The following is a 23,595-nucleotide window of genomic DNA, read 5'->3' as shown; positions in this document are numbered from 1 at the left end:
TAGAATTGGCTTCTAATTCTAGTTCAGGCACTCAGCTGTGTGATCTTGTACAAGTTATTTTGCCTTTATTAAGCTTCAGGTTCTTATCTGTAAAATAGAGTGGAGTTTCCAGACAGATCTCATAAATTCATCTGAGGCATGCCTCAGTAATTCATTGTTCTCAGGATACAAACGGTCAAATATCAAGGTTCTTCACTTAAAAAAAATCAGTTCTGAGCCCCCTTATTCATTTGTCCTTTCCTCCATCTATCAAAAGATTATTTCTTTATCCATTCAACAAGTAATTATTGAGCACCTATCATTGCTTGGCATTGCAGATGGAATTGTGTGACCAAAAAGATATTATCTCTGCACTCCTGGACCTTACAGACTAGAGGGGAAACAGACATTTTTTTCTTTTCAGAAAGAGAGAGAGAGAGAAAGAGAGAGAGAGAGAGAGAGAGTGCATGAGTTGGGGCAGGGAGGGGCAGAGGGAGAGGGAGAGAATCTCAAGTAGGCTCCACACTCAGTGCAGAGCCTGACACGGGGCTTGATCCCATGACCGTGAGATCATGACCTGAGCTGAAATCAAGAGTCAGACATTTAACTGACTGAGCCACCCAGGTGCCCTGAAACAGGCTTTGTATATAACCGTTACTGTGATATTGCTAGTAATGAGAAAACACAGACACTAGTAATGAGAAACCATAGGGAGCATAATTTAGAGGTTATTCTTCTTTTCATTTCTCCACTCTTGAACTTCCGTTTTACCATTCTCTTCATTTTTGGCTCCCCCTCACCAGTATCCCACTATAATCTGGCTTCTTCCTCCCCCACCCCAATTTCCACATTTGCTGAAAATGGCTGAGATCAACAACACCCTAATTGTCAGTTCTCAAACTTTGATTCTTCATATTAATTGCTCTCTGAGTCATTTCACATTGCCAACTACCTATGTTTCTTGAGACATTCTCTTTCCATGAGTTCCATAGATCTTTGGCATTTCTTATCATTCTGCTGCCTCTTCTGCTCTTTAAATTTTGGGAGGATTCTTAGAGTTTAATATTTGAACTTCTATACTTACTTCTGTTCTTCTGTACTTCCTCTAGTCCCACATCAATTACTCTGTACATGGTAAAGATTGCTAAATTCGTAGATATGGTCCCAAATCCAAATGCCCTGACCCTGTGGGCATTTCATTTATGCAAAATGAGATTTAACTTAATTCAGAACTAAAACTATCATCTTCACAAACTTTTTTCCTCTTTTTTTTATATCAGTGTAATTAATGACATTTACTCAGTCTTCTTGGATTGAAATTTTGTGCTCCTACCAACAGTATTTTTTCTACCTAAATTTCTCTTCCTCTATTTCTGCTTGCTTGACTTATTCCTACTGGTCAAGACTCAGTTTAAATGGCATCTGCTCTGAAAACATTTATTGACTCTTTAACTCAGATTGGGTCACTTTTTCATCTATAAAGCCTGAACCATCTCTTTCTTTCTTTCTTTCTTTCTTTCTTTCTTTCTTTCTTTCTTTCTTTCTTTCTTTCTTTCTTTCTTTTCTTTCTTTCTTTCTTTCTTTCTTTCTTTCTTTCTGATTTATTTATTTATTTATTTATTTATTTATTTATTTATTTATTTGACAGAGAGAGAGAGAGAGAGAGAGAGAGTGACAGCGAGAGAGGGAACACAAGCAGGGGGAGTGGGAGAGGGAGAAGCAGGCTTCCCGAGAGCAGGGAGCCTGAAGTTGGGCTCGATCTCAGGACCCTGGGATCACGCCCTGAGCCGAAGGCAGACGCTTAACGTCTGAGCCACCCAGGTGCCCCTGAACCATTTCTTTATATGAACACTTTGTAGGTTGTAACTTATTTATTTCCATGTCTCTCTCACTGGCCTGGAGTTTAACTCTTTCTTGGATATGTAGTCACTGGCAGAGAGCTTGGTGCACGGTAAGAACTTAGCCATTAAGGCTTTAATTCTGAAATTCTTTAGAGATTCACAAGCTTTTTGACTATATCCTTGAAGGCTTGTTTTACCTGTTGGTTCCTTAGGGTGTAAATGAAGGGGTTCAACAAAGGTGCGACCGAAGTAATGAGTAGAGCTACTCCCTTGTTGAATGTGTTCTTTTCTTTTGCTGAGGGCTTTACGTATGTGAAGAAGCAGCTTCCATAAGAGAGGGAGATAACAATCATATGGGAAGAACAAGTGGAAAAGGCTTTTGTCCTTTGCTGGGCAGAGGGGAGCTTCAGAATAGTCCTGATTATGAACATATAAGAGAGAATCACTAGTACCAGAGTGACCACTAGGGTCACAGATGCTACAAGAAAAGCAACCTTCTCAATGAGGCTTGTGTCTGAACAGGAGAGTTTCCGAAGGGGCTCATAGTCACAGAAATAATGATTCAGCCTATTGGATGCACAAAAGTCCTGCTGACTCATCAGAGAGATCAGTGGTATAATAACCATTAACCCAGACAGCCAAGAGCAGAGGACCAGCTGGATGCAGACTCTGCTGCTCATGATGGTCAGGTAATGCAGGGGTTTGCAGATGGCCACATAGCGGTCATAGGACATGGCGGCCAGAAGGTAAAACTCTGTTGCCCCCAGGAATATTGCAAAGAAATACTGAGTGAAGCAGCCAGCAAAACTGATACTCTTATTCCCTGTTGTGATGCTGATCAGGACCCTGGGAATGAAGATGTTTGTGAAGGACATTTCTAAGAAAGAAAAGTTCCGGAGGAAGAAATACATGGGAGTCTGCAGATGGGAGTCCAGCAAGGTGAGGATGAGGATTGTCAGATTTCCGATGATGCTGAGTAAATAGGCAAGGAACAGAAAGGTGAAGACCACTGCCTGGAGTTCAGGGACATCTGTCAGACCCAGCAGGATAAACTCAGTCAACATGGTTTTATTTTTCATTGTTGAAAAATTTTGAGTCTGAAGGTAAAAAAGTGATAGTAATAAAAGGTGAGAAAGGAAGAGGTGCTCTGAAACGGACAGGTGAAATGGGAAGAGAACCCAAAGTGATGGACCGTGAATTTTCCTGATGACCTGACCCAGACCGGTGGGCTGTTTGAATGGTGTTGGATTCTTTCCAGTTCCATCTGCCCTGTAGAGAAAACTTCTTGCTGTTATTTCCCCACAGGGTACTCTCCCCAGTGCCAACATGAAGCAAGTCTCTTTCTTGCAGGTGATGTTAAAAAGGTTGTGGAATGAGTGAATAAAGAAGGGCCTCCAGCAGCTGCCTCCTTCCAGAATAGTTACTAAGTTTATCCCCATATTCACTTTCTTTCCTTCCCATTGATTCTCTTCACTGCCTTACTTCCTTTGACTGCCTAATGCTTCTTAGATTTGCTGTTTTTCCTAGTCTTCCTGCTGTTTCTATTTTTATTTGTCATAATTATAGCAGTCTCTCATTTTCTTTCTGGTCCAACTCCCATAAGTCCCCTAATGCCAAAAAGTACCAGTTCTTCACTCATTCCCAGTGGACCCTTCAGGCCCCTGTCTGTCCATTTGAATGCAAAGATCTGTGTATTAGGATTGTCATTCTGTCCTTTGAACCATTCCACATACCTGTCTAGGGTTCAGTAAATAATACATTAGAATAGAAACCTGCATTTATTTCCTCAAACTAATTCAGAGTATTTAGATCTAGAGTTTTGCTTGCCTATAAGGACAGGAAGGTTCTGTTACATTCCAAGGACATTTTAGGAGTTCTTCTTCCCTGACCTACTTCACACCCGGGACCCCTTCCCCAGCAGCAGCAGAGACCCCAGAGCACAAGAGAGTAGGGAAGAGGGGTCCTGGGCCCACCACTGCCCTACATGTGACTACGCCCAAGTTAAGCCCCAGCATGTGAGAGGAAAGCTGCTAACTCCCAGCTACAGCCATGGGCCCCTGCCCCCCTGCTTTCCTGCTCAGCAGAGCCCCTCCCATCAGAGATTACGGGTACTTGCACTGGGGAGGTGGCTGCTGGCCGGCCCAAGCAGAGAGCTGAGGCGTCCAAGAAATGTTCCATTGGTGGGGGAGGGGGTGCCAGGCGAGGTGGAGCATTCCTTGTACTTCTGGCAGCACTGGATGGCCACTGAAGGGGGTGGGGGGCGGTGTGGGGAGGTCCTGGGGCAGCCCCTCTCTTATTCCTTTATGCCCCCCTTCTCCATGGTCAATTTCTTCTTCTTCTTCTTCTTCTTCTTCTTCTTCTTCTTCTTCTTCTTCTTCTTCTTCTTCTTCTTCTTCTTCTTCTTCTTCTTCTTCTTCTTCTTCCTTTTTTCTCTTCTCCAATAGACTTTTTTTGATTTTACTTAAATTCAAGTTAGTTAATATATAGTGTCTTATTAATTTCAGGGTAGAATTTAGTCATTCATCACTTGCCTGTAACACCAGTGCTCATTACATTAAGTGCCCTCCTTAATGCCTGTCACCCAGTTGGACCTCCTTAATGACGGTCCCCCCACCGACCTCCCCTCCAGCAACCTTCAGTTTGTTCTCTATAGTTAAAAGTCTCTTATGGTTTGTCTCCCTCTCTGTTTTTATTCTATTTTATTTTACTGTCCCTTCCCATATTTATATTTTATCTCAAAATATTTGAAGAAGTCCTTAACTGGGTATCCAATAATTCCTAGATTGGATTTACCATGTAGACGAATCCACTAAATCATGTGTAAAACATTTTGTGTATGTAGGTATAGAAATTTTATGGGGGAAGTATATGAAACTATGTCCCAGGGTTTTCTATGAGGCTCTGTATTTAAGCACTTACAGAGCATTTTAAGTCTCTACTGATTTGTGAACTTGTGTGGCTAAAGGGTCACATTATGTGGGAGTGTGCTTATTGATTTATTCAAGACTTTCTTTGTTTTGCTCTTATAAACGTTTATAAGGCAGTAGCTTTCAAGCATTTTTGACCATAATGCAGTTTACATTTATATCATTTTCCGGCATACATATATATCTAACCTAAATAAAGGTTTTACAGAACAATTCTTACTACATGTGCTACAATGTGATATCTTTTATTTTGTTCTATTTAAAACATTTTGATTTAAAATGCTGGTTGCAACCCATTAAATTGAATCCATACCCCACTAATGGCTTGCACTCCCCAGTTGGAATCAGGGATCAAGAAAAGTTACACATTGCTCTGGACGCCCTTGCCGTCCCTGTTACCAACCTGGAATCTTCAGAGAGTGGTTGTGTGTTCACATCTGCATCAGCTTCAGGCTTCACCACCACAGAGAAGTAAAATCAATGAAATTATAGACGGGAACATACTTCCTCACTTGACTATCTTATTGGTCATAGTGGGATTTCAGTCCTAAATATTCTTAGAGGTGAATAAAGATGTTAAGGCCACATAATTAAAAAACAATATAAATTTTTTTTTGCATTTTCTACATTATCTACCACCAAGTCCTATCCTGCATTTCACAGAAATAACAAAACTTCAGGGCTTTTCTTTGTAAGAAATCGTCTTCTGCTGTCCCTTGTCAGTTTAGTGGGATTTGCTCATTTCTGTTCTCCCACTAATTCAGACTGGAGATGAAGCAGTGTTTTTAGATATTCTATCTTCATAAAATGAACCAATATATAGGAGACCAGAAGGAGGATGTGAGGAGTAGAGTAGTTCTGGATTTTTCTGTTCTAGGTGAAATGAGGTTGATGACCTCGGAGGGCAGATTATGAACTCCCCCTCCCACCCCAGATTTGTGCTTTACCTAGAGTGACACAGATTGTATTTGCTCTCTTGAGAGCCTGCAATGGGGAAGCAACTGAATGAAGAAGCCCAGGTTGCCCTGGGGAATCCTTGTTTGGATAGGTTAATGAATGTCCTTTGTTGATATTTTGGAAACAAATTCTAAACATACAGTTAAGGGATGAGAGTCCAGAGAGACTAGCTTAGAGGTGGGGTTGGGAGGAGCAAGAGAGCATCAGCTGCAGAGAAGAGGAAGACTATGGAGTCATGGCATTTGTCTTCCCCATGGATGGGCATAGCTGCCCTTTACCATGGATAAACAGCTTAGCTGGAACTCTTTGCAGGTCATGAAGGTCCTTAAAAGTCAGTTTCTAAACATTGCTAGCCTAGTTGTAATTAGGCCATTTACTGACTATTGGCTAAAGATAGTAAGCAGTAATTTTCTTTTCTTTTTTCTTTTCTTTTCTTTCTTTTTTCTTTTCTTTTCTTTTTTCTTTTCTTGTCTTTTTTCTTTTCTTTTCTTTTCTTTTTTCTTTTCTTTTTTCTTTTCTTTTCTTTTCTTTCTTTTCTTCTTTCTTTCTCTTTCTTTCTTTCTTTCTTTCTTTCTTTCTTTCTTTCTTTCATGTTGCATGTAGAAATAAAATACAGAATGAATGAAAGTGGAAGGTTGAGGTGAGGGTGGGAGCCTTGTATTGCCTGTGAAGTACCTCCAAGGAAACACTTGTGGGGTGCCTCGGTGGCTCAGTTGGCTAAGCATCTGCCTTTGTCTCAGGTCATGATCCCAGGGTTCTGGGATTGAGCCCTGCATTGGGCTCCCTGCTCAGTGGGGAGCCTGCTTCTCTCTCTCCCTCTGCCTGCTGCTCCCCCTGCTTGTGCTCTCTCTCTCTGTCAAATAAATAAATAAAATCTTAAAAAAAAGACGGAAAATATCTTAAAAAAAAAACACTTGCAAATTTTCAGTGTAAGGTCGTGAAGAACTTGTTAGACATGCATATATTACCTGGAAGGCTAAACTTTTGCCCCAAAGATGCCTTCACAGCAGTTAATTAATCAGGTTTATCATTTACTTATCAATAGAGTGCAAGCACCAGAAAAAGCAGTGCTAGCCTTGGGAACAAAATGCCAGAATTAGAGACAAAGATACCCACTACACAAATGTCTTACAGTTTCCCTATAAAAGTTTTCGTAGAATTCTCACAATGGTGAGGGCCAGAGAGAGAATATGGTCTAACCAAATGTAACACAACAATCAGCTCCATCTTGAATGACACAAGAAATTCATGTCTCTGAATCTCAGTGTTCTATTCTGTAAAATGGAGATCATAATGCCCATTAAACAGACTTATAATTGTTAAGGACCAATACCTGGTACATAGGATATGCCCCTCAAATATTTCCCATTTTCTTTTCTTCAGTGATGGAATTCTTATAAAGGTATATCTGGCTATAGTTCAGTTGTTTCTTTCAAATGTGTTTATAGAGATGAAAGCAAAAAAAATGTATTCTGCAGCTTTGGGGTACATTTTTCTACATATAGCTATTATCTAGCTTGTTAATTGTATTGATTAAATCTTCATTTTACTTCCTCATTTCTTTTTCTTCCTGTTCTATTAATTACTGAGATACAAATATTAAGAACTTTTACTCTGTTGTTGCATCTGGCTATTTCACCTTGTGGATATATGTACCTTGTACATATATATAAAAAATATTTGGTCTTTGCTCATATTCCTGGTACAGAGCTCCTAAAACTCTTGGAATTTCCTGATTGATAAGAATGTCTTTTACTGGGGCGGCTGGGTGGCTCAGTGGGTTAAGCGTCTGCTTTCGGCTCAGGTTGTGATCTCGGGGTCCTGGGATCAAGCCCTGTGTTGGGCTCCCTGCTCAGCGGGGAGTCTACTTCTCCCTATCCCTCTGCTCCTCCCCACTGCTCATGCTCTCTCAATCTCTTCTCTCTCAAATAAATAAACAAATAAAATCTTAAAAAAAAAAAAGGAATGCGTTTTACCTTGAGTTTTTCCTGATGAGGTGACTTAGGATGGGGACCCTAGAGAGTCTCAGATTGTCCGATCATCAGAAAGACCACACGCCTAGAGGATTGGAACCTCTAGCCCCGTTCACTGTTTGCTGCAGAGGGCAAGGTGGGGGGAGGATGGAGATTAATCACTATTAAAACGTTGAACATGGAGATTTGGGAACCTTCTGAGTTTGTGAACACATCGAAGTGCTGGGAAGATGGTGTGTCAGGAGAGGGCATGGAAACTCCATGCCTTCCCATTCCCCACACCTGGCCCCATGAACCTCTTCCATTTGGCTGTTCCTGAGTGAATTCCTTTATAATCACTGGTAGTAGTGGGTACATCACTTGCATATTACTACAGGTAATATTTGGAAGGACAGACACTAAAACAATAATGTTTATTTCTGGATGTTGCAGTTTCTATGAATTTTTTCACTTTTCATATCTGTCTTTGAATTTTTCTATATTAAATATTTATTACATATGTAATTTTAGACAATATGGCCATCTTTTTACTCACTGCGTTGTATATATCATGTGTAAACAAATAATTAAGAGCAGATTTCTAATTTGTCAGTGAAATCTTATTATTTTATGCTTGGACTGTGTTGCTATTATTGCATCTTTTACTCTCTAAGGACATTATTCCCATTGTGCTTGGCTTAGGATTTTCTTTGGCAAAGTAAATTGCACTTCAAGTTCATTAGAGACTTTTGAATTAGGGCCTCCAAGGACTTTTTAAAGTAGTTTTCAGCATGTGTGTTGTGGATGGAGGAAACGAACAGGGTTGTAAGTGTAAAAACTTGTTTGTCCAGAGAAAATCAGAACATCCGCTTTTGTAGAACTAGAGAGGCTTCTTAATTCCTCCTTGCTCTTTAAAATTTATTATCTTCCTTTCAGTTTCCCAGCATAGAAATATTTTCTAATTTTAAATTAGATTGGTATTTTTTATAAGTTCAGAAACCATAAATGTACATATATGGTGTGTATAGGTTCTTGGGGGCAAGCGGCTAGGGATATACTTAGTTGATGCTAGTGGTAGGTTCTTGTTCAACTGTGAGACTCACTAAGGTCATTTGAGGTATAGCTTCCTAGTGAAATAGTGAAGAATGTCAGAGGTAAGTACTGGGGTGTTTTGCAGTCAACCTCCACCAGAAAAAAAATGCGGGCGGGACCATTTTATGCATCGTTAATTTGGTGCAATCCCATGTACAGTAATTTGATTTGCACACAGAAACAACTTTCTTTTTATTTCTTTTATTATTTTTTAAAAAAAGATTTATTTATTTACTAGAGAGAGTGAGGGGGAGAGAAAGAGAGAATGAGCAGGGAGGGCAGAGAGAATCCCAAGCAGACTCCGTGCCAAGTGCATAGCCCAACATGGGGCTTGATCTCATGACCCTGAGCTCAGGACCTGAGTTGAAACCAAGAGTGGCAGGCTTAACCGACTGTGTCATCCAGGTGCCCCTATTTTTTTTAGTTTTAGAGAGAAGAGACAGAGAGTGCACAAGAGGGGTGGGGGTTAGAGGGAGAGGGAGAGAGAGAATCTTAAGCAGGCTCCACGCTCAGCATGGAGCCCAAGGTGGGGATTGATTTTGTGACTCTGAGATGATGACCTGAGCAGAAATCAAGAGCCATACACTTAACCAACTAAGCCACCCAGGTGCCCCTGAAACAACTTTCTAATCACTTTCTCTAGACCTCTCCTCTCTGCCTATTTCTGTCTCTCATTTATCTATCCAGTGTCTGTCTATATATTTATACCCCATATGTCTCAATTACCATTGGTAAACATTCCATTTTTTTATACCCCCTGTGTTTCAGTACAAGTATATCCTATTTGCAAGCTATTTGTCTCATAAACCCAGGTTAATGTCCCTTTTTCTTTTTTTTTTTTTTTAAGATTTTATTTATTTATTTGACAGAGATAGAGACAGCCAGCGAGAGAGGGAACACAAGCAGGAGGAGTGGGAGAGGAAGAAGCAGGCTCATAGCGGAGGAGCCTGATGTGGGGCTCGATCCCATAACGCCGGGATCACGCCCTGAGCCGAAGGCAGATGCTTAACCGCTGTGCCACCCAGGCGCCCCTAATGTCCCTTTTTCTATCATGATATCTGTAACTTGGCAAGGCACCATACTAAACCTGTGCATGATGGGAGTCGATATTACACATTTAAACCTCACAGTAACCTTATGATGTACTATTCCTGTTAACTCCACTTCATATTAGGAACCGGGAGTACAGACAGAGTAAATGACTCGCCTAAGATCACTCACCTAGATGACAGAGGTCTGACATGATCCCAGACAAACCGTTCCAAGGTCCATACACTTAATGCCTCTGCATAATTGAAACATGTATTACACTTCAGTTGTCATGAAGGAGGGAAAGCAAGGTATGTCTTGGTGTCCTTCACCTCTTTGTACTTTTTACCCATGGTTTTCAAATTATAATATTTTAACATAATAGCCCTCTCCACTCAAGCCCTTTCTGCTGAGCACAGATACGGAAAATAAGGGAATTACAGAGGCACTTAGAAAAAGTCTGGAGGAAGAGCCATTGAAGGACTATTTTCTGGGAGAAATCTACCTTGACCTTTAAATAATGCCTAGTTTACTAGAGGAGGGATGTGGAGAATCTTGGTAGGGCATAACCAACATCCTCCATATATTTTGCATTTTATCAGGTACCACAACTTGAAGCAGGGGAATTTTAGGATTTAGTTTCTGAATACAAAAGGTTTGGATTAAAGAGATGCTACGACCCATCAAAGTAGAGCTCAAAAGTGCTCAACTCCTGACCTAATAGGGTAAATCTCAACCAAAGCGTGGGCTTAAAAATGGAATGGAAAATGAGTGCTGTGAATTGGGAGACCCTGGAATATTTCAAAACATGGACGTAGCAGTAATTTTCGAGAAAACTGCCAATAAGCTGATATTCCCAGTAATATATTTCAGTAGAGTTGAGAGAATTACCTTATCAAAACCTGATCATCAAGTTATAGAAGGAAATGCTTGTAACTTGATCTGCTTGGTATTGCTAGACACTGTCTGATCCTGTCATATTTTGACATTGCTCCTCAGATCCAATTTCTGTGACTTTTATGTGAAGATTGGGCAGTGGTATGAAGCCAGTGATGAGAAACCATTCAGCAGTAACAACGTTCATCTTACTGGGTTTGACAGATGACCCACAGCTAGAGATTTTGGTTTTTATCTTTCTGTTTATCACATACATATTAAGTGTAATTGGGAATCTGACCATAATTTCTCTCACCTTGGTGGATTCTCATTTAAAAACAGCTATGTATTTTTTTCTTCAAAATTTCTCTTTCTTAGAAATCTCATTCACAACTGCCTGTGTCCCCCCATACCTGTACATCATATCAAGTGGGGACAGAACCATCACCGTCAAGGCTTGCTTCAGCCAAATCTTTTTTATTGTCCTCTTTGGAGCTACAGAATTTTTTCTCCTGGCCGTGATGTCCTACGACCGCTACGTGGCCATCTGCAAACCCCTGTGTTACGTGACCATCATGGACAGTAGAGTCTGCAGGAATCTCATCCTCTGTTGTTGGGTATCTGGCTTATTGATTATCATTCCACCCCTTGGTTTGAGTCTCCACCTGGAATTCTGTGACTCTGTTATTGACCATTTTTATTGTGATGCTTCTCCAATACTGAAGAATTCATGTTCAGATACTTGGTTCATAGAACAGCTGGTTGTCGTCTGTGCTGTGTTGACCTTCATAATGACCCTTGTGTGTATAGTTCTGTCATACATATACATCATTAGGACAATTCTAAGATTACCCTCTGTCCAGCAAAGGAAAAAAGCCTTTTCCACCTGTTCTTCCCACATGATTGTGGTTTCCATGACCTATGGCAGCTGCATATTTATGTATATCAAGCCTTCAGCTAAGGATGAAGTGGCCATTAATAAGGCAGTTTCTCTACTCACTGTATCTGTTGCCCCTATGTTGAACCCCTTCATTTATACCCTGAGAAATAAACAAGTAAAGCAGTCTTTCCATGACATCCTTAAAAGACTTGCATTTCTTTCACAGAAATATTAGATTGTCATATTGGGAAGTTAAATTAAAACAAAAAACAATTTATCATATATCAACATGAAATCATATGTTACAAACCATTTATCAATTCAGCATATAGGTGGAAATTGAGTTATGGGAGTTGTGTAGTTCTCATAATATTGAGGAACAATTTAAAAAATTGAGAAGGAAGTCTAAGGAAAAATTGTGATGGGCCCAGCATTATGCAGGTGGATATTTCTACCTTTTCTGGAACTTCTATGTCTTCCTAATCTACATTTCAATCAACTCTTCTTAGTTTTGTCAGGAATACATTAGTCATTAGTCTTGTGCATTGAGTCTATTCCATCCTGTCACTGCTTTTCCCTCCTTGCAACACTCCCTCTTTCAAAGTATCTTCTCTTTTCAGGACGACAAGAACATTGATTTTTAGGACACATAAGCTCCCTCCACCTTCAACTCTGCTTTGTTAATGCTACCTCACAATAAATATGTGCAGTTGAACAAAATTCTAATAATCATCTTTGCCTGTTCTAATCTGAACTTATTAAAACATGTGCAAAAAATCATTACATACACAAAAATGTAGCCAAATAGTCTTTAATGATAATTGATAGGCTTTCTCTTCTGAGTAATTGTTCTAAAACCAACTAATAAGCCTGGTAAAACACAAAAATCATTGACTTGAAAACATCAGATTGTGGCTGAAACAATGAGGACCAGAGGGGCTGAGATTATGCAAAGGGAAGAACTGTGGAAGGATGAACTAATTGTAAATAGCTGCTTTAACTCTTGAGGGCATTTTCAGATTCATGACTCTGGTGGATTAAAGATACTTGCACGTTATTTGCTACTTTCCGGATCAGAAGGTATACTTCTTTCCTCTCCCCTTTAATCTTGACTCTCTTTATGACTTGATTTTGACCATGAAAATGTGGTAGAAGTGAAGTTATATCGCTTCAGAAATTAGGTCTTTGGAGACCTGTAGCTTTCATCTTCTTTTTTGGAACAGATGCTTTGGGGAACCCAGGTGTTAGGTGAGCAGTTTGAATACCCTGAGATTGCCATGCAGTGAGGAGAGAGATACTTGCAGAGGGGCTACATAGAAATACTTGCTCAGTCCCCATCTCATTCAGCCATCTTAGCTTTGGTGACATCTGATGAAGAAGCCATCTTGGACATCAGCTTTGATGAGCCTTCACATGACTCCAAATCCACTCGCCACTGACTACAACTAAATGAAAGACCCATGTGAGAACCACCCAACTATCCCTTCCACTCCTAGAACTGCAAGTGATAAACAGTTGTTTTATCCACTAAAATGTGGAGTGATGTGTTACACAGCAGTAGGTATTCAAAAATAGGGTCCAGAGTAAATGATTTGCCAGGGAAACAGCAGATCTTTTAGTGGTCTTACAAGGCTAGAGAAACCATATTGGACACTGGAGAGGCCTGAATGAAAAGTCTTAAAGCTGTAGATTTTTGAGTTTTCCCCCCCATTCTGTATGTACAATACATCCAAAAAATGTTAATTAAAAACTTGAAAAAATCCTCAAAGATTGGATGTAAAAATAATGGATCAAAAATACAAGCCTGGAGTATAGGAGGTGGAGTGGTCTGCTGGCTTTGCTGCCCTCCTCCTCTTCCTGTGCTTTTCCAGAGGAGGAGAGCTGTCTCTTTAAGCAAGAGCCTGCATCCGGGGTTGGTCCCCTTTCTTTCTTTTTCTTTTTTTTTTTATAATAATTTTTTATTACGTTATGTTAGTCACCATACAGTATATCCTTCGTTTTTGATGTAAAGTTCGATGATTCATTATTTGCGTATAACACCCAGTGCACCATGCAATATGTGCCCTTCTTACTACCCATCACAGCCTATCCCATTCTCCACGCCCCTCCCCTCTGAAGCCCTCAGTTTGTTTCCCAGAGTCCATAGTCTGTCATGGTTCATTCCCCCTTCTGTGGACTCCTTTCTGAAGGTTATCAACACAGAGCCAGTTCTGTTGTCCGCAGCCCCTCCCCCCCAAGGCACTCAATGCGTGGCTTTGGTGGCACCCGTGAGACACACGTCTCTCCCTTCTCCTCCGCTGTGCAGGTCTCTGCTCCCAGCTCAGCAGTCTGGTAACCCTGCAGCTCTACCCTCCTCTTCCTTCCCCAGCCTGAGGTCTGAGGGCCTGTATCAGATCCCTGTTTTGTATCTCTGAGACTTGGGGCCTACTACACTCTTAACACTGATTTAAAAATGGGAAAATTTTCTTGTAACCATTAAAGGAATGAATAAGTGGTCAAAAATCTCACCAAACACTTCCAGCTTGTATGGTTGAAATAAAAATTCTACCAATCATTTAAAAAGGAATTACTACACAAACTCTTTCAGAGAATAGAAGATGTATCCTCAATACACTGTAGCATTAATACCGAAGCCGGACAAGGGCTATCAAGAATAGGAAATTACAGAGGATTCTCACTCAAAAACACAGGTATAGGAATCTTAAAGAAAATATCAGTAAACCAAATCAGTAATGTAAGTATAATACAGTTCAGCCGAAGTGTATTCATCTCAGAAATGAGTTCGTTTAATATTAGAAAAATCTATTTATTTTTCAGCACTTTAACTGAATTAAAAGAGAAACATGTTATGATCTCCATAGATATAGAATGGGCATTGGTGAAAATCAATATCCATTCATCAATTATTTAAAAAAATATTAGGAAATTATTAATGGAAAGGTACTTCCTTAGCATGAGTAAGGAAAATCTACAGCAAAGAGCATAGTGAAATAAATACTGGCCTATGCATCTTTTTTTTTTTTCTTAAATAGAAAGATATTTACTGGGTGCCTGGGTGGCTCAGTTGGTTAAGCATCTGCCTTCAGTTCAAGTCCATAATCCCAGGGTCCTATTGGGCTCCCTGCTCAGCGGGGAGCCTGCTTCTCCCTCTGCCCCTCCCCCTGCTCGTGCTCTCTCTGACAAATAAATAAAATCTTAAAAAAAAATCTTGAAGAAAGAAAGATATTTACTGTACATTTTAAGGTAAAAATGTAAGTTAAAATGCTGTGTAATATTATACTTAAAATATATGTACGTATATGAACATGGATAACATTTTGAAGGACAAACACCAAAATAATAATGTTTATTTTTGGGCATTAGAGGTTCTATGATTTTTTTTAATATTTCGTATCTACTTTTGAATCTTCTATATTAAATATGCATGTGCACGTAATTTTATATGGAAAGACTATTGCCTAACGCATCTCACTGCTTACAACACGTGTGAATAAATGATGTAGCATAGGTTCTGATTTGTAATTAGAATCTCATTTTTCTATGCCTGGATCGAGTTGGTTGCTCTTATTACATCTTTTTCTCTCCAAGTGTATTAACCCCATTGGTGCTTGGGTTGGGATTTTTTTGCCAAAATAAATTATATTTTAGATTCATCAGAGGCTTTTGATTCAGGGCCCCCAGAGACCTTTTTATGGAGTTTTTTTCTATGCACCGTATTTGAAGAAGGTAATAAGGCGGATCTTTATTTATTTTTTTTTTTTTACTGTTGGATAAGGGAATTATTTTTATTTTTTTTTTTCATTCTTTTTTTTTTTTTATTAATAATGATTTTTTATTATATTATGTTAGTCACCATACAGTACATCCCCGGTTTTCGATGTAAGTCTCGATGATTCATTAGTTGTGTATAACACCCAGTGCACCATGCAATATGTGCCCTCCTTACTACCCATCACCGGTCTATCCCATTCCCCCACCCCCCTCCCCTCTGTAGCCCTCAGTTTGTTTCTCATAGTCCATAGTCTCTCATGTTTCATTCCCCCTTCTGATTACCCCCCCTTTCTTTATCCCTTTCTTCCCCTACTGATCATTCTAGTTCTTATGTTCCATAGATGAGAGAAATCATATGATAGTTGTCTTTCTCTGCTTGACTTATTTCACTAAGCATTATCTCCTCCAGTGATAAGGCGGATCTTTAATTTAAAAATCTGTTTGCCCCTGTAGAAGATGAGAACACCCATTTTTGAAAACCTAGAGAGGCTGCTTAACTTCCCTTTACTCCTCGAACTTAGTTATCTTCCCTTTCATTACTCAGAGTGCGCAGAAATAGTTCCTCATTTACAAATAGGATGGTTATCTTGTAACCCAGCAACCGTGTGTATATTCACAGTGAGGACGGGTTCCTAAGGGCCCAGAGATGCACTTCGATGCTGCTACTGCTGGATTGTTGCTCAGCTGAAGTCACGTCTGTCACTTGAGGTGCGGCTTCCGAGTGAGACAATGAAGCATGTCAAAGGTCAGTACTGGGTCTGTTACGTGTCAGGTACTGTTGTGTTTGTAAGGGGTGGGGAGGATATTTCTGCTTTGCTCTATATAATATGTTTCACTACGTATTTTAATCTGGGAGAGAAAATAAAATCCTTTTTTTTTTACATTCTAAAACAGATTTTATTTATTCATTAGAGAGAGAGCGAGCGAGAGAGAACAAGCAGGAGGAGAGGCAGAGGGAGAAACAGGCCTCCTGAGGAGCTGGGAGCCTGATCCCAGGACCGGAGATCATGACTGGAGCTGATCACGAGCCAAAGGCAGACACCTAACGATCTGAGCCACCCAGGAGCCCCCTTTTTAAAACTTTTTTTAAAGTAGGTTCCAGGCCCAGCATGGGGCTTGAACTCATGACCCTGAAACCAAGAGTCGCATGCTCTACTGACTGAGCCGATCAGCCTCCCCTAAAATACTTCTTTGAGACTTTGTTTTTGATATTTTATTAAGAGAATTTTTGAGATTCTAAGGAGCAAATGAACCTTCATCAGATCGACAAAGTGGGCAGGACTTATTTAATGTATCATTAAATTGATAGCCTCCCAGGTACAGTGGTTTGATTGGCATACAGAAACAAGTCTCCAGGTGCCTACAAGCCTCTCAGTTTGTCTGTTTCTCCTATCAAGTATCTGTCTACATATCTATTCCATTTATCTCAATTATCAATGGTAAAGATTCAATTAAAAAAAATCTTCTATTTTAGCACCAATATCACCTATCTGCCAATGATCTGTCTCATAAACCCAGGTTAATGTCTCTCCACGCACCTCTTTGTTATAATATCTGCAACCTTGGCATTATATTGGGGATCTCTACTTAGTGGGAACTGATACTGTTCACTCATTTCACAAAGGTAAAGGAAGCTTCATATCCTTGATGCAGGAAACATGCATTTTAGGGATAATTGTTGGGAATAATAAAAAACCAGAGAAAGGTATTTAGATGCCAAACTAATTGGGTCTTATGGGGATCCTTTTTTTATTTTCTAGTGGGAGAAGACATGAAATATTATAACAACTTCAGCCAATATAAATACAATGTAAGCCACATTTGCAATTCAAAATTTTCCAATAGTACCATTTACAAAAGTGTAAGAAACAAGCAAAATTATTTTTAATTATATATTTTCTCTATCTCAGTATATCAGAATATTATAATTTCAGGGTGTATCCATAATAAAATTATTAGTGAGATATTTTATATTGTTTTCTTATTAAATCTTCTAAATGTTATGTATATTTTATAGTTGCTGCATATGTCATCCAGACCAGTTACATTTTTTTTGTTTTGAAAGATAACCTTCTATTACTTTTATGTACAGAAAATTCAACAGCATTCACTCAACCCAGTTTGGTGGCCAGTTCTTTAATCTTTGCCTTTTCCAACTTGGCAATGAGAGCCATGGACTTTGGACCCAGGGTGTTGCCTCCCCAGTGACAGTGGATTTCATCGCATCTGTCAGTCATTGGTCCCGATAGCTTCCACCTGCTTACCCAGGGCTCTTTTGTCCACTGAGTTAACCTGTATGAAGGTGACAGTGGTGCAGGTCTTCCTGTGGACCAGATGCTGCAGCGTGGCCTTCCCCTTGATAATGCAGTAGGGAACCCCCGTCTTATGACATAGGGCAGGCAGGACGACGACCAGCTCGATGGGGTCAATAGCATGTGCAATCACTACCATCTGAGCCTTCTTGTTTTCCACCAAGGTGGTGACGGTATTAACGCCAGCCTGAAGGAGTGGCGACCTCTCAGTGGGGACGTCCCCTTTGCCGGCAGCTTTCCTCTCCGCCTGAGCCAACCATCTCTGCTTCTTCTCTTGCTTTGTCTCTTGTCTGTGTTTGTGGGCCAGCTTAAGCAGTTGAATAGCTGTTTGATGGTCTAAGAGCTGGGTGACTTGGTTAATCACAGGAGGTACTTTTAGATGTTTATAGAAAATAGCCCTTAGCTGCTGCAGTCTGTTGTAACGGAGGCATTTGACAAAGCAGGTGAAGTCCCTTTTGGGCTAGATGTCCTGTCTGATGCCAAAATTCTTGGGCCTTTTCTCAAACAGGGGATTGACCACCCCTTGGCTTCCTGTTTCTTCATGATAGCAGGGGCTGGGGCCACCTTGTTTACCTTCACCTTCTTTCCTTTTGGCATCTTAGATGGCTGAAGGAGAGAGCCAGACCAGCCACATTTTAAGTGTTCGATAATAATTCACATGTGGCTAATCAAAAAGAATGTAATCTTGCCATTTTTAATGACGTGGATGGAACTAGAGGGTATTATGCTAAGCGAAATTTGTCAGAGAAGGACAAATACCATATGATTTCAGTCATATGTGGAATTTAAGAAACAAAACAGATTAACGTAGGGGGAGGGAAGGAACAATAAAATAAGATGAAAATTGAGAGGGAGGCAAACCATAAGAGATGCTGAACGGTAGGAAACAAACTGTGGGTTGCTGGAGGGGAGGTTGGTGGGGGGAAGGGATAATTGGGTGATGGGCATTAAGGAGCGCTCTGGATGTAATCAGCACTGGGTGTTATATGCAAGTGATAGATCATTAAATTCTACTTCTGAAACTAGTTAAAAAAAAAAAGTATCCAGGCCACTTGAATGCTAAAAAAAAAATCATATGTGGCTAATGGCTACTGTATTACAGAACAGAGACCTAGAACATTGACTGAAGGTAGCAAAGAGTTGACTAAATCATGTAATCAATTAGGCGTTTCAGGACAACAATTATGTTGCTTTTGTTCAGACCCTGAGTGACTGTGTAGTTGGCCTTTGGTCTTCTTACCAAATTGATAGATATACTGATGAGGTATAAATTATATTAAGGAGAACATCAATAATATGGAGGAAAAATCTGGAACATATGGTCATTTTTCCTCAACAGAGTGGATATGACCAGTCCATTAAAAATATAATTTAATAGATGTTGGCAAAAAGCATCTCATGAAAGGGTCTCTTTTGCCCACTTTCTCCAAAATACATCCTCATCCTTTTTCACTAATGTGAAAAATCGACTGTAGAGATTCATTTCTTTATTTATATTTAATATATCTGTTTAAATGATTCTGGTTGTGAAAGGGTAAATTCATCAAAATTTGTCATGCAAAGCTCTGTGACAGGCACTATATTTAGTGCTGGATATAAAGGAGAATATAAGATGTTTAAGTTCCTTTCCCAAGTGGCACTTATATTATGGTTGGTTTTAAGGGAGGGGAAGACATAATTTTGGAATGTGTTGATTATTAGAAAGACATTTAAAAAGGCAGGTGTAAATGAGAGTGAACAGGTGGTGGGGAGTCTCACCAAATTTGGTGGTCAGGGGTAAGTCCTAGAAGCAGATGACATTTGAGTTGAACCCGCAGTGACAAGATGTATCTGGGAGTGTCCTGACAGAAGAACAATGTAGGCAGACGGCTCAGCATATGCAGAAGCCAAAGTAGGGCTGCCTTGAGGATCAGAGAGAAAGCCAGATAACCAGGATGTGGTCAAAGACAGTGGGGATTATAAATGACTGGTAGGCTATGGCATAGGCTTTGTTCTGTGGATGATAGGAAGCTATTGTTGCATTTTAAGTTAGGGATGGACGTGGACGAATTACATTTAAAAAAAGTCCCTCCAGCTGCCATGTAGGCAAGAGTAGCTGAGTGGGGGCAAGAGGGTAAACAGAGAAATCAATTCAGAGAGAGATGTGGGGGTTTTGTCTAGTATGTTGGTGCTGGTGAGCTTTTGTTGGATTAGAAATGTATTTCAGTATAATAAGATGCTGCAGTTGCCCCCCCTTTTTTTAAAAAAAAAAGATTTTATTTATTTATTTATTTGACAGAGAGAGAGACAGCCAGCGAGAGAGGGAACACAGCAGGGGGAGTGGGAGAGGAAGAAGCAGGCTCACAGCGGAGGAGCCTGATGCGGGGCTCGATCCCAGAACGCCGGGATCACGCCCTGAGCTGAAGGCAGACGCTTAACAGCTGTGCCACCCAGGTGCCCCTGCAGTTGCCCCTTAAACAACACAGATCTGAACTGTGCGGGTCCACTTATGTGGAGATGTTTTTTTCTTTTTTGATAAACACAGTAGAGTACTGTAATTGAATTTTCTCTTCCTTATGATTTTCTTAACCATTTTTCTCTAGCTTACTTTATTGCAACAGTACAGTATATAATACATACAATATGCAAAATATGTGTCGATTGACCATTATTGGTAAGGCTTCTGGTCAACAGTATGTTAGAAGTAGTTAAATTTTGGGGAAGTCAAAAGTTATATATAGATTTTTGACTGTGCAGCGTGTTGGTGCTTCTAACCTCTCTGTTTTTCAAGGGCCATCTGTGTGTGTGTGTGTGTGTGTGTGTGTGTGTGTATTTTTCCCTCTCTTTCAGCTGATAGATGAATAGTAATAGACAGTGTGAGGACCTGTCTTTAATTTTAACATTTTATTTGGATATAATTTCAAGTTTATAGAAAACTTGCACAATTAGGAGTAGTACCAAAACCCATGAATATCAAAGGCACACATTGTTAATCTTTTATCCTATTTACTTTATTATTTGCTCTCTGTCTCTCTTCATAATACTTTTTAAGACACATTTGTGGTTAAAATACAGATATTATGGCCCTTTACTATTGTATCCCTATGTACTTTGGTGTGATGTCTTAAGAATAAGATTTTTACTTGCAAATCCACAGTAATGTTATTGACTTCAGTGAATTTAACACCAAAACAATAATTTTATCAAATTTGCCATCCGTACTTCAACTTTGTTCCTGACCAATAATATCCTTGATTGAATTTTTCTCCCTTCTATACACTATCCAAATTAGGTCAGGCATTGCACTTATTTATTATTTATTTATTTTATTTATGCGTTTAGTATTTTCCTTTTTTAAAAAAAATATTATTATGTTATGTTAGTCACCATACAGTACATCATTAGTTTTTGATGTAGTGTTCCATGAGTCATTGTTTGTGTATAACACCCAGTGCTCCATGCAATACGTACACTCCTTAATACCCATCACTGGGCTAGCCCATCCCCCCACCCGCTTCCCCTCTAAAACCCTCAATTTGTTTCCCGGAGTCCCTAGTCTCCCATGGTTCATCTCCCCCCCCCCACCTTCCTCCCCTTCATTTTTCCCTTCCTTCTCCTAATGTCCTCCCTGCTATTCCTTATGTTCCACAAATAAGTGAAACCATATGATAATTGTCTTTTCTGGTTGACTTACTTCACTTAGCATAATCTCCTCCATTTTCATCCATGTTGATGCAAATGTTGGGCAATCATCCTTTCTGATGTCCGAGTAATATTCCATTGTATATATGGACTACATCTTCTTTATCCTTATGTCTGTTCAAGGGCATCTTGGCTCTTTCCACAGTTTGGCTGTTGTGTACATTGCTGCTATGAACATTGGGGTGCATATGGCCCCTCTTTTCACTACACCTGTATCTTTGGGGTAAATACACAATAGTGCAATTGCTGGATCATAAGGTAGCTGTATTTTTAACTTTTTGAGGAACCTCCACACTGTTTTCCAAAGTGGATGTACCAGCTTGCATTCTCACCAACAGTGTAAGAGGGATCGGATCCTCTTTCTCCACATCCTCTCCACCATTTGTTGTTTCCTACCTTGTCAATTTTTGCCACTCTAACTGGTGTAATGTGGTATCTCAATGTGGTTTTGATTTGAATTTCCCTGATGGATAATGATGTTGAACATTTTTTCATGTGTCTATTAGCCATTCGTATGTCTCCCTTGGAAAAGTGTCTGTTCATATCTTCTGCCCATTTTTTGATTTGATTATTTGTTTCTTGGGTATTGAGTTTGAGAAGTTCTTTATAGATCTTTGATACCAGCCCTTTATCTATAGTGTCATTTGCAAATATCTTCTGCCATTCTGTGGGTTGCCTCTTTGTGTTGTTGACTATTTCCTTGGCTGTGCAGAAGCTTTTTATCTTGATGAAGTCCCAAAGTTCATTTTTGCTTTTGTTTTCCTTAAGGCATTGCATTTAATTTTTATGATTCTTTAGCTTTCTTTGTTTTTAATATTTCCACAGCCCGTATATTTTATTTTTTTTTTTGAGGTGCACATTTTTGTAGAATATAGTTTCCTTCCGTTTTCAAAGGAATTTTTCAGTTTGGTTTCCCTGATGTTTTCTCCTGATTCAATTCAAGTTATTCATTCTCAGCTAGAGTACTATATAGATGGTATGGTTATTTTCAGGGTGACACATCTGATCACCAGGTCAAGTTGTCCAATTTCTCCATTGTGTAGTCATTATGTTTTTTTGGTAACTAATAAGCAATTATATGAATACACTTAAAGAACATACAAGTTTTCTATTCCTCAACAAAACTTTCCCCCTGATTTTGCATCTCTCGATGGTTTTTGCCTGATTCAGTCATTGTTGTAGTGATTGCCAAAATCTGATTTCCAACTCAAGCTCTTGCTCCACAGCTACTGGGTGGTCCTTGGCATTCTACTGTGAACAAGAGTTCTCCCTTCCTATCAATTTATACGTGATCCATTGACTGCTTATATGTTTGGACTCATAAATTCTTAGTTTTCAATGCTTATAATTCATTGCTGTACTTACTAATTATGGTGCTCAAATTGTCACACATTTTGTCAGTGAGACCTCCATCAAGCTGGTTTCAGTGGACCTTGTTACAAACCCCATTGTTTGAGGATTTCCTTACTTTTGGCATAGCAAGATGTTGCATGCTCACCTGTACTTACTCTGTTTCAGTCCTGAATCAGTCCTGAATCAGCCATTTTTTAAGGGGACACTGGTTCATTTCATTTTGGGGCTCTAGAATGAGCTCAGTGCTATTGGGGTATCTTTTTACTTAGCCATTTTAGTGGGCTAAAAAATACAAGCAAGCATATACATGTATAATACAGTATACAAATATACATGGGCACATTCACATAAGCATATATAAAAATGTATATATATCTTTATATACGAAACCTCCCATTCCAGTCCATCCATTTAGGATTCTTTTTTGCCTTTTCCCCAATCCATATTAGTATCTTTCTAATTCCTTGTTGAAAACTCTGACAATCAGCATGTTCTCATTACTCAGTCCTATAATAAATCTAAAATAGTTTCAGCACGGTTTCATCCATACTACTAGAAAAAACAAGTGTACTAAAAAGAGTTCCGGATTTGTTCACATTTCTTCCTATCCTCTTTTCAGACTAAGACTGAGACAATACAGTTGTATGTATTCATCGGAACTTGCATTAGTCCTTTCTTTTCCCCACTGGTATGGTTATGGTATTCATTTGAGATTAAAATTTGTTGATTTTTTTCAATTCAGGTTTCAGTTGTAGGTCCTCCTTCCTGTCTTCATTGACTTAAGTTGATTTTGTTTTGAGTATTCATATTAAAATCTTCACAAAAGGCAAAACTACACAACAACTATATGAAACTGTATTAAAAGTATATGGTGGAAATGTCACTCCCTAATGGAAAGGACTTAAAGTAATTATATAAGGGCATACCAGAGCACATTTGTGTGCT

The 23,595-nt window shown here is 39.5% G+C and overlaps 2 protein-coding genes and 1 pseudogene across 2 annotated transcripts; 1 reads left to right on the top strand and 2 right to left on the bottom strand.

Annotated features, from left to right (window-relative positions):
• Positions 1-1,969: 1,969 nt before the first annotated feature.
• LOC123787112 (olfactory receptor 2AP1) lies at positions 1,970-2,899 on the bottom strand. The gene has a single exon (XM_045789563.2). It carries the CDS (start codon positions 2,897-2,899, stop codon positions 1,970-1,972), a length of 930 nt encoding a protein of 309 aa, XP_045645519.2.
• Positions 2,900-10,817: 7,918 nt separating this feature from the next.
• Positions 10,818-11,768, top strand: LOC123787113 (olfactory receptor 6C2-like). Its single transcript, XM_045789564.2, has one exon. The coding sequence runs from the start codon at positions 10,818-10,820 to the stop codon at positions 11,766-11,768; it is 951 nt and encodes a 316-aa protein (XP_045645520.2).
• A 5,647-nt stretch (positions 11,769-17,415) lies between these two features.
• LOC123787316 (large ribosomal subunit protein eL8 pseudogene) lies at positions 17,416-18,219 on the bottom strand (annotated as a pseudogene).
• Positions 18,220-23,595: the final 5,376 nt, after the last annotated feature.

Source organism: Ursus americanus, chromosome 17 (assembly GCF_024610735.1).
Source record: "Ursus americanus isolate L20-20 chromosome 17, mUrsAme1.1.p, whole genome shotgun sequence".
In the NCBI taxonomy this organism is placed as follows: Eukaryota; Metazoa; Chordata; class Mammalia; order Carnivora; family Ursidae; genus Ursus; species Ursus americanus.
This window is presented reverse-complemented; position numbering and strand designations above follow the sequence as displayed.